Below are 12,245 nucleotides of genomic sequence, written 5' to 3'. Positions count from 1 at the left end.
GTCTTTCAAAGACAGATTACGTCTAAACGCCACAGACGTAGCCACTGTTCTAATTTCATGAACTTTGACTCTAAACACTTTGATATCTGAGTCCTGACATTGTCCGTGTGCCTCAGTAATCAAATTCCTTAAAAAGAAGGAGAGCGCATTTTTAGATAGAGGACGAGAAGGATCTTTCACTGAACACCACAGGTTATCACTCTTACCTCTTATACCTTTTGGTCCTTTGCACATAATGTCTGAGTGCTCTCACTGGGCAGAGAAGACATTCAGGCTCATTAGGCCCCACTAACTCCGAAATGTTCTTTATAGAGAAAGAATGAGGCCAAGGATGGGAGGGATTTTCATTTTTAGCAAAAAAACCCGACATTGATGAGCAAATGGCATTGCCCTTAGCAAATCCAACTCTCTTATCAATAGCATGCAGCTCACTGATTCTTCTAGCCGATGCTAAAGCACAAAGAAAAAAAAAGTCTTTCTAGTCAGATCTCTAAAAGAACTAGAGGAGATCGGTTCAAATCTGTCAGACATCAGCCATTTGAGAACTACATCCAGGTTCCAAGCTACTGTTCTTGACTCCTTTGTCTTGGTTGTATCAAAGGAACGAATCAGGTCTGAGAGGTCTTGATTATTTGAAATGTCTAATCCTCGATGTCTGAATACAGAAGACAACATGGCTCTATAACCCCTAATCGTCTGGATAGAAAGCTTCTTATTCTCACGAAGAAAAAGAAGGAAGTTAGCTAACCGAGCTACAGAGGTCTTAGAAGACGAAATTCCTTCTTCTTTGCACCAAGCTCTGAATTGGACCCACTTAGCTTGGTACACTCGATCAGAGGATTCTCTTCTGGGTCTAGCAATAGCCCTTGAAGCTCTCTTTGAAAATCCTCTCTTTCTGAGGAGATGCTCCACAGTCTGAAGGCGACTAGTCGAAGAGCGGACAAGTTGTGATGGAACCTCAGAAAGTGGGGCTGTCTGAGTAGATCCTTCCTTAACGGTAACTCTCTCGGAAAGTCCGTCAACAGCTGTAGTAGGTCCGGAAACCATTCCCTGGCTGGCCAAAAGGGAGCTATCAGAGTCATCCTGACGTTCTGATGACCTCTGAATTTTGTCAGAACTAGTCTTAGCATTTTGAAAGGCGGGAAGGCGTAAAGATCCAGATTTGACCAATCCAGAAGCATGGCATCCACCATAAACGCCTCCTCGTCTGGAACTGGGGAGCAATACAGTGGTAGACGAGCTGTCTTGTTCGTGGCGAAGAGATCCAAAAGAGAACATCCCCAAATCCCCCAAAGCTTCTTGCATATTTGAGGATGTAGAGTCCACTCTGTGGAGAGGACTTGTCCTCTCCTGCTTAGAATGTCCGCCTTTACATTCTTCGAGCCTTGAATAAATCTTGTGCGCAATCAAGACAAACTTGTTATCTTTCGCCCAGATGAGTAGGTCTCTCGCTGCCTCGCACAGAGAGAACGAGTGTGTTCCCCCGTTTTTTTATGTAAGAGAGAGCCGTGGTGTTGTCTGCTTGAACCAGCACTACTTTCCCTCTTACCTCTGTTTGGAAGTGCATTAGAGCAAAATGAACCGCCTTTAACTCTTTCAGATTTATGTGCCAGCTTCTCTGATGAATCTGCCAAAGTCCCGACACTTCCTTTTTCCCCAGAGTGGCTCCCCACCCTTTGTCCGATGCATCTGACAAGAGCGTAAGGTTGGGGCTCAACTGGCTTAGAGACAAGCCTTCCTTCTGACTTCCACCAAAGGAGGTCCTGCTTGATCCCTTCCGAGATGGGGAACACGAAGGAGTCTGGGAACTTCTTCCTTTGCCACTTCTGTTTCAAGTAAAATTGAAGTGGTCTCATGTTGAGCCTGCCCAGACTTACAAATTGCTCTATTGAGGCCAAGGTTCCTAACAGGCTCATCCACTGTTCGCCGAGCAAGTTTGTCTGACGAGAAATTCGTCTATCTTGTTCAGGCAAGAGTCGATCCTCTGACGAGACAGAAAAGCCTGAAAAAGAACTGAATTCAGTCTCACTCCTAAATAAACTATCTCCTGAGAGGGAGTGAGACACGACTTGTCCTTGTTGACTAACAAACCTAGGCTGTCCGTCAGCCTTAAAGTCTTTTGTAAGTCCTCCACACACTTTTGTCTGGAACTTGCCCTGAGAAGCCAATCGTTCAGATACATGGAGATTCGTATCCCGTCCAGATGAAGCCACTTTGCTACTGATGACAGAACTCTGGTGAACACTTCTGGAGCTGTCGACAGGCCGAAACAGAGGGCCCTGAACTGATAAATCCGACCCTGGAACACGAATCTCAGGAATCTTCTCAATTCCAAATGAATCGGAATATGAAAGTAGGCGTCCTGAAGGTCTATGGAAACCATCCAGTCTCCTGGATGAAGAGCTGCTAATACCGACTGAGTCGTTTCCATAGAAAACTTTGTCTTCAGGACAAAGATGTTCAGGGTACTCACGTCCAACACCGGTCTCCAACCCCCCGTGGCCTTCTTTACCAGGAAAAGGCGATTGTAAAATCCTGGTTCCTGAGGAGCGTCCACTAACTCTATGGCCCTCTTTACCAGTAAGGCGAGAACTTCTTGATGGAGGGCGGCAAATTTTTTGGAGTTCTCCGAGTAAGCTGATAAATTCACAGGAAATTCTGTGGGAGGGGGGTGCTTGCTGAACGGAATGGTGTATCCTTCCTTCAGGACCTGGACCGTCCAAGGATCCGCTCCGAGATGAAACCAGGTCTGCCAGAAAAGGTGTAATCTGGCTCCTACTGCTGTGTGGAGGACTACGAGCCTACTTCTTGATGGAAGAGGGAGTGGTTTTAGACGAGGCTCTACCTCTCCCACGAAATCTACAGAAAGATTGAACGGGAGCTCTCCCTCGAAATGGTTTAGGGGCTTCCGTGGAGGGAGCACTCTGAGAAGCAGAAAGAACCGGAGCTATCTTCCTGGGCTTCTTCACAGACTGTGATAAAAGATCCTGAGTCGCTTTCTGTGTTAAAGATTGAGCGATCTCGCTCACAATCTCTTGCGGAAAAAGGTGCTTCTTGTCCAAAGGAGAGAAGAGCAAGGCGGACTTCTGGTTCGATGATACCCCTTTCGACAAGGAGCACCAAATCTGTCTCTTCTTCAACACTCCAGAGGCGAAAATGGCAGCGAGCTCCGAAGCTCCATCACAGATGCCTTTATCGATACAATCCAGTACAGAGGCAAAATCCTTCAACTGCTCCTTTGAAAGCCCAAATGACTTGACTTTCCTGGCCAGTGAAGCAATGGCCCAATCCAGGAAGCTAACAACTTCAAACAAACGGAATACACTCTTGCAAAGATGATCCAGCTCACTTGCCGAAAAGAAAATCTTAGCAGTATTAAGAGCTGATCTACGAGAAGAATCCACGAGACTAGAAAAGTCTCCCTGAGCGGAGGCAGTCACACCCAGGGAAAAAACTTCTCCGGTGTCATACCAGACACGGCTTCTTGACGAAAGTCTCGAAGGGGGAAGGCAGAAAACATTTTTCCCCTGTTCCCTCTTCTACAAAAGCCAAGCGTTCACTTTCTTGATAGCCTTCTTAGCCGAAATCGAGAGGACGAGACGCATGAACGAGGACGAGGAGTCAGGCTTACTGTCCTTTTTCCACTGCTAACTAGGAGAAACTGGGACGGATGGCGCAAAAGAATCTCCAAAGTTGTCGACGAAGAATCGTAAAAGAAGCTTATACCCCGACAAATGTTTGTCTTTTTCTGTAAGTACTTCTTCTTCTTCCACATCCGAAGCTTCCTTCGAAGAAACTGGAGAACATTCCATCTGAAGAGGAATCCTGTTCGGCGAAGTCACACCATAATGCACCCGAGGCGGGTGCGAGAGAGCAGGAGAAGACGTCTGCGCCTGTACTGAGACGAATCCGAGTGGCTGAGCTGGCGGCTGAGGTGGCGCTCGAGCGAGAGCCTGACGTGGCCCCAAAGACGGAGTCAGGAAAGGAGTCTGACCTGGCGCCTGAAGCGGCGTCTGAAGAGGAGTCACATGGAGAGTCTGAGCCTGAAGAGGAGACTGAAGAGGATCCTGCGAAGAGGACTGCACAGTAGTCTGCGGAAGATGCAAGGCGGTCGGGAGAGCATTCGGGGAAGAAAGAGACTTGCCAAAAAGCTCCAAAATACTGCCTAACTTGGCATTCATCTGGTCAAACACCGAAGGTTGAGGATCCACCGACGTAGAAGGCGCGGGAGGAGTAGAAGGATGAGCCACAAACACGTCTGGAGCCGCAGGAGTTATTGCTTGAGGAGGCTCTGGGGAAGGCTCCGAAGGAGTGTGCGTGTTCAGCTTCTCCAATTCTATGAGAGAAGGGCGATAAATTGAAACCGCCGGAGAAAAAGCTTCAGGCTCCTCCCAAAAACTACAGGAAGGTTCGGCAGCCACCACTTTCTTGGGAACCGCAGCAAGCAAAATATCGCGAGACCTTTTCAGCGGTCTAGAAGTCTTATGACGCCAACCTCTATGAGAGGAGACATCTGAGCTTGAGTCGCTTGACTAAAAACACTTCCTCGCAACACCTTTCCAATGGTGAGTGACAGCATCCTGGGATACGGCTACAGGATTGCTTGAGGGGGCGACTGCTCGGGAGCAGATCCCGCTCGCCTCCCTTCGGTTTTCTGCATGCCTCCTCCCAGGATCTGGGGAGTTTGACAGGGACCTAGACCTAGGAGAACGAACGGGCCGAACAGCCACCTCCTCCACTACACTTGCACTAAGTAACTTATCACACTTAAGTACCACTTCTTGCACTGTCTCACCCATTTTCTGCATAGTGGTGAGGAAAGAGACATCCTCTCTTAAAGGTGGTAAGAAAATAACTAACGGGGTACTAGTTAAAGAGGGGTATGTGGGTGGTCCCATGTCTTGTGACTGAGCACAGATGCCAATAGTACCTTCAATACACAATTATTTTAAACTTTACCGGTTTCCATCTGGCGCCGAGTATTTATCCTATTGTTAAGACCGAAGGTTTGTTTCGTATATGAACAAGTTTATAATAAAGATTTTCTTGCTGAACTATGAAAATGGCATTACTTTACTCCAGCCTTTGAGAGGTATTCCACTGAAATGAATCCCCTATAAAAGTTAAATAATTCAATATTTGAACAATTACCTACACATCATTTGCATATTTTATCACTTCTATAATAAAACATTATAAAAACATAAAAGTGCAGTACAATATTATGATAGTAATGAAAATAACAAAGAATTAAAAGATTAAATATGAAAGGGAGAAAACAAGTCAGTTACATGATTAGCAGGATGCTGCTCTCATCACTAGTGGCAAAAAAAGGCTCATAGCAAAAGGGATAAGGGATATGTATTGTTATGCATGTTTCCAAAATGAAATTTCCTACTGGTTGAAAACTGGACAGTTACGTAAAACACGTTTTGTATTCAGAGCTTGGGTATCAAATTGAATTGAATTAAATTAAGTATAGAAATTAGGCCAAAGGCCAAGCACAGACACCTATCAGGTCATTCAGCGCTGAAATGGATATTGACAGTACAAAATTTGAAAGCTGTAACAGGAGGAAAACTTCGCAGTTGCACTATGAATCAATTGTTAGAAGAGGGTGGAAAGTCAGATGGAAGAAAGAGAATATGAAATGAGGTACAGTAAAAGGAACGCAAGGGGTTGCAACTAGGGGCCGAAGGCATGCTGCAAAGAATCTTAAGTAATTAATGCCTGCAGTGCAGATGGCACTACCCCCCTACACGAGCTTGGGTATCAAAGTTATTACTCTAACCACAACAGGTCCCGTGATCAACTAATTTTTTTTTTAATGAAGAATGGCACAATCTCTTAGTGGGTTGAAAATTTACAGATCTAAAAAATATTGGATGCTTTATTCATTCAAGTTTTGAAATTATTTCAGATTATGAGTTTTAGTCAAGGGAAAAATCACTTACAGGAGAGCTACATTTGATCTGGTAATTTGGTTGCCCTATCAGCATCTTCAGTTCCCTTTTGACATATACATGTTTCAAATAATTTATGGAATAAAAACTTTAGATTAGTACACTACGAAAAGCCAACCCCTTTATGCTGCACTTAGGTTATACTATAATTATAAATCAGGAAGTCTGGTCAGTCCCATTCTGGGTGAAACTGGATATGGCAAGAACATCTTTTGGATGGGCCTCTGGAATTTTTAGGAGATTACGTATACTATTAATCCTTGAATTCATCATTTGCATTTGCACTAGACAGTTTTCAATCTTAATATTCACAGAAAGCAAGGTGGCTTCTATGATATGAATAAGCCCATGAAACACAGTTTCAATATCTTGGTTGTCAATGAGCTTACTATCTCACCAACTCATAAAAACAGAGTACAAATAGATATGTTTCCCAAAAAATTATGTCTTCAGATTGACTGTTTTAACTGTTTACTTTAGTGATGCTGCTATGATCACCTAAATTTCATAATAGTATCCCATGGATTTTATTCAGTCATGATCACAAAGCAGACTTCATTGCAGTATCTTATAAATTAGAGGAATACATAAAATAAAGGGATAATACCTGTTGACCTGTTCCTTCGTCTTCCTCCTTAACATTTGGGCGTTCTCGTTTGAAGGAAGCAGCCCTAGCTGCTGGTGTCCGTCGCTGAGGCGAGTCAAGATTTCTATAAAAAAAAAATTAAAAACAATGATACAAAGTACTTTGTGGTGTGCACTGCTTTTCACTGAATATCAAATTCAATGACTTAGATAATTATAAAAAAAAATGAAAGTAAGTTATTCAAAGGAAAAACATACAACAGACAATTCCTAAAGGCTGAAACATATCCCTAGATATGGTGATGGACAAAGTAAATAAATTACCTGAAGGACACTCTTCTCTTTTTATGCGTCCAAATGTATTTGTCAAGCCTAGTGAAGCGATACTTGAATTTCATGCGTTCTTTAATCTTCTGGGGTATGACTGAGAGGGTGGTTAGTGTATTACCCAGGAATAGGATGAGGAAGAAAATTGCTAGAGTAAACACCTGCAAAAAAGGAAAAACTATTGAAAAACATAACCATCATAGAACAAACATATCTGTTCTAACATCACAAAGCAAAACTCAAACAAGAATTTATCATTAATCTACGATCAATAAGAAACACAAGTGCTCACCCTTTAGGATTTACAGATTGTCATCTTTGATAATAATCAATATAAACAGACAAATAATCACAGTTAAAGGCTATGTAAATAATAATGTTTACATTTCAATATGATGAAAATCAACTATTTTGTAGTTAATTTACATCCTGCACATATCTAACCTTTCAGGACTTACATGCCATTCTGCATCATCAGTAAAAGACAAAAGGTACAGAGTATAAGCATTATACAATTCCCAAATATATCCTATAAGAAGGAAGGGAATAATGAAGCCAAGTCCACGCCACATCCAAGAATTGAAGCCTTCCACTGTAATGTCCATGTTGTCACGTTCTCCAAGAGCTTTCAGACGATAAAGGCAACCACGCTGGTACATGAATAGTAGGTACTGTACAAAGCCTGAAAAAAATATATTTATACTTTACATTATGCCTAAGAAAAGCATTATGGACATTTCTGTAAAAAACCTGATTACCAAAGCTTCATAAATATTTGAAAAATACTGGAAATTTACAATGGATCTCAGCTGCTAATCAATAGGATTAAAAGAATACCAAAACACATCGCATAATCAAAAGAAAAAGAAACTGGCATTATCAGTGTATATACACTTTCACATTTCTCTTAAGTAGCATTACTTTTCATGGGAAAACGACATTAAAAACTCTTGATGCATTGCATCACGAAGGAACACGTTTGTATAGTGGTGCATTTCGATCATCCCCAATGAATTCCGGCATCACTGCAATTTAATAACATTAGTAGGATTCTTTCCCTAAAAGCAGGATCACCTCCTGCAGCTGCCTGCTTTCTGAATTGTAATCCTAGGATTAAATGTCATGGTGCTGGCTTCTTCCCAAAAAAGCCAAATATCTAATGTACTGCTCTCATATTATAACACCAATTTCCCCTCCAACAATAGAACACCCACCACCTTGGATCTGAAACAAATAAAAATATGCACTTCTTTGTCTTACCTTCTTAAGGAAAATATGACTAATACAGAGATATATCACCAACATGCTTTAGAACACATCCGAATAAAGGAATTGAATTTATAAATTTTGTGGCCATTTGCCACGCGCCGGAGCCAAAGGCCATTCAGCGCATATATATCAACAAGATATATTTACTAAAAAAGGTATACATAATTAATCCAAATTATTAAAATAAACTTCATATTAAAATACTCAATTAAATATCATAAAACAAATGGATTTCCTTAAGAAATTTAAAAATCTCTTCTACGGGAGCACCCTCTCCTAAAATATCTGACAAAGGTTTGTTGGTGAAACCAAACCGACGTCTATGATTAAAATAAAGAGGACAGTCAACAAATATATGCCTCACTGTAATGCCAACATTACAATTGGAGCATTGAGGAACCTGCCTCTCTGCTCCACTAGTTAAAAGATACCGGTGAGTTAAAAAAGTATGCCCTATACGCAGGCGTGTTAAAACTATACTAGATCTTCTATCCATCCCAACAGAAGGTGTCCGAATAAAGGAAATCAATTATAATATATACAGATGGCTCAAAAAACAATACTGAAGTAGGAGCTTCAGCTTTCTCAAATGATAAATTAATCAAAGTGGGCTTTCCTTTAACATCATGTGTCTACTCCAGAACTGTTAGCCACAGAGCAGCACTTGATATAATGTCTTAGAGGTGAGCAATTTCTTCCATAATTTTTGGTGACTTATGAAATTCTATTGATGCTATAAACAAGTACAAATCTTTCATTTGTTTCTTGCAAGATCATGAAGAAAGCTTCGTTAGGGAGCCAAATTGTCCATGATCTCTCACAACTTATACAAACCTACCAGATCACACACACACAGCACACCCAGAGAAAAGATAGAAAAATGGGCAAACTAAACCAGCTTTGAAGAAATAAGAGTAATCACATCCTCTATTAAAGGCGGTAAGAAAGTAACTAATATGCTCATGGGATGCCCAAGGCAGTGTGGGAACTCCTGAATACCCAGTGTGCAAGTACAGATGCCAATACTCCCTGGATCACACAAGTTTTTATTAATTTTACTGGATTTCCAGCTGGCCCTAGAAGATGATCCTAATATTACAATCGAAGGTTCGTTTCGTGTATGAACAACTGTAAGTTTTAGATATGGCTCAAAACCTTTCGTTACTCTCTATATGTTCATCATTATAAACTTTGACTTTTTAGGTCACCACTCTTAATTTCTTTATCAGATTCAAAAACACTGCTCAGAATCCTTAAACATCATCCCAATCTCATCCATACACTATGACCGACTTTTCTCCACTACAACTGACACTTGTCACCGCAGCTGATAACTATCCAAAAATTTTGTATTCTCTCATGGCCTTGCCCTAAGTTAAGTATATCTTAGTTTTACCAGACCACTGAGCTGATTAACAGCTCTCCTAGGGCTGGCCCGAAGGATTAGATATTTTTACGTGGCTAGGAACCAATTGGTTACCTAGCAATGGGACCTACAGCTTATTGTGGGATCCGAACCACACTATATTGAGAAATGAACTTCTATCACCAGAAATAAATTTCTCTGATTCCGCGTTGACCGAGTCGAGAATCGAACCTGGGACCACCTGATTGGCAGCCCAGCTCGAAAACCACTCGGCCAGCGAGGCCTTGCCCTAATGTGACACACAACTGTCAGTACTAAAAGTCTTTTATAGGAACTCTTTGTGCTCCAGGTGCACAGGAGCTTTTCAGTTTTAATTGTTCTCTTCTGTCTAGACCTGCCAAGCTGTCATACTTCTTTGACTTTCTCGCTCCAGTTCTTCACATCTCATTTAAAAAAGAATTATTTCAATCAGCTCTAAGAGTTGGTGGTCTGGTAACATTTATCTAATAATAACTTTCCTAAGTCATTAGACTGGAAGTTTTACTTCCTCCTATTATCTATATTTGAAAGCTGCTGAAGACTGTTAGGCCTAGCTTTTCCTTACTACTTATTAGCCTTCATTATTGTTACCTGGTTTGTAGTGAAATTAGACACAGTAGATAAACAAACATATCTGAATTTGTCTCCAGAAATATCTTTACTTTTACATTATACCCTCCCCACCCAGTGCACCGTAGGCCTTACTTTATTCATAAGTAACTTTTACTTACTTTAAAAAAAAAACACTATATAAGGTAGGTTATTACTGAGATCAGTATGAAAGAAAGACAGAGTTCTGGCAAAGTCACTTGTGTCTTTTAACAATTTCAGTGACAACATAATGATTTTATTACTTATTAAAAAAGTTCATGAAAAATAAAAAACAAGACAACTGAAACATGTATGTTAGACATTGGTAGCATTCACAGGATATATTCTTCTAAGGAATCATAATAAACCCATGCAATGACTCAAGTCAGTAATAGCTTCCTATTATTCAGGTTGTCTGTTCTATAATGCTTTTAACAGTTGCTATTAAAATTTTGTGAAGTCGGGACTTTTACTATATTTACAATTGTTTAATGTATTTTAAAGGACTCATATTTAATATGTACTGCCTACAAAATAAAAGATATTTTATATCAGATATGAGTACAGACTGCTACATTGGTAAAAAAAAGTGATAACAGTTCAGTTTTGGCTGAAGCTCTCAATCCAAATGTCAAGTTAGGCCTCTTTCACACCATGCAGTTTGAAACCGTTGCCACCAGCAGTACATTACACTTGACTGATAAATCTAATGACTGTTTCACACGCAGTGACATTATTTCACTACTGCGGCACCACTTTGCATGTGCGGCACCCCACTGGACTGGAGCGGCACTGCACCGTCAGCGGTGACAGTCGACTCACATGTCCAATACATCTCTTCACATCATGAGGTTTTTATTTTCCCACTCTATGTGCAGTAACTGAGCACTAGTTTGATACTGACTCTCATCATGAAAACATGGATCAAGATACTGACGTTGAATGCTCATCTCATTAGTTGAAATGAAAACCATGCTAAGGGACAAGCAAATAGGAGTACGTATGAGTATTGCAATTCCGTTATAGTGGCATGGAGAGAATTTTGTTGCTCTTTTGAATAAAAATTTTGTGGCAATTTGTATTTTTCATAGCTACAAACCTTTTCTAGCACCTAGCTGGATCCGGTTAAACAATTGGAGATTGAAAAGCAAGGAATCTGCAAGATCTGGCAACGCATGCATATATCGGGTGAAAACTGGTCAAAGACCGTGCACTCATGCTACCGCGTTTAGTCTTTTATGGTAAGTTCATAATGTATTTATGTACTTATGATTGCATTAACAAAACTTGTCAAACAGAGGTAGTCAAGGCACAACACCTTCCTCCTCTTCTCCAACTTCTTGTAAGCGGCGACTGCATCATGGACGATAGTCGACCATGTCACTTACGGTAAAGTGGCGCGGTTTCAAACTGCATGGTGTGAAGGAGGCCTTATAGACATCCACTGCCTGCCTCCTCCTTTGGTTGTTCATATATGTTTACCAGCATAGCGGATAGCAACAAGTTGTGTCGAAAAATGAGGGAAGTTGCTACCACTCGAACTTCATGCGCTTTCACTCTCAGTAAAGGAAACACTGCGTCATTAGCTTGAGTGTGTGCTTCGACAATTAATTCTCTCAGAAAAAAGGAGATAGCATTATTTGAGAGCGGGTGAGAGGGATTTTTAACAGAGCACCACAAATGATTTGACTGACCTCTAATTTTCTCCGTTCTGCAGAGGTAATATCTTAAATGCCCACACGGGACATAAGAGCCTTTCTTCTTCTTCCTGGCTTATCAAGTCTGTCAGGTTCTTGAGGACAAAGTTACTTGGCTTGAGAAAATCCCACCTTTTTGTCCAGCTGATGCTAATGCAACTAAAAATAACGTCTTCTTGGAGAGATTCCTCATAGACGAAGAAAGTAGTGGCTCAAAGGGAGGACCCAAAAGCCGTTCAAGTACGTACTATATTGAGATTCTATGCTATCAAGTCCTCTGACGATTTGGAAATCTTGAACGATTTAATTAGATCGGAAAGATTACTATTCGTGGATAGGTCTAATCCTCTGGGTTTAAAAACTGAAGCCAGCATCGCTCTGTATCCCCTAATAGTCGAAGGCGCTAAA

At 41.1% G+C, this 12,245-nt stretch overlaps 1 protein-coding gene across 3 annotated transcripts in view; it reads right to left on the bottom strand.

Annotated features, from left to right (window-relative positions):
• LOC135198047 (transmembrane protein 120 homolog) overlaps positions 1-12,245 on the bottom strand; it is a 110,901-nt gene that overhangs the window by 18,065 nt on the left and 80,591 nt on the right. For all 3 annotated transcript variants that reach the window (XM_064225434.1, XM_064225435.1, XM_064225436.1), the window contains 3 exons: positions 7,334-7,557; positions 6,873-7,036; positions 6,571-6,673 (listed from right to left, as the gene is read on the bottom strand). In XM_064225434.1, coding sequence (XP_064081504.1) covers positions 6,571-6,673; positions 6,873-7,036; positions 7,334-7,557 — 491 coding nt within the window. The remainder of the gene's footprint in view (positions 1-6,570; positions 6,674-6,872; positions 7,037-7,333; positions 7,558-12,245) is intronic.

The sequence above is a fragment of the Macrobrachium nipponense genome, chromosome 21 (assembly GCF_015104395.2).
Source record: "Macrobrachium nipponense isolate FS-2020 chromosome 21, ASM1510439v2, whole genome shotgun sequence".
NCBI lineage: Eukaryota > Metazoa > Arthropoda > Malacostraca > Decapoda > Palaemonidae > Macrobrachium > Macrobrachium nipponense.
The sequence above is the reverse complement of the archived record's forward strand: the minus strand, read 5'-3'. Positions and strand labels throughout refer to the sequence as shown.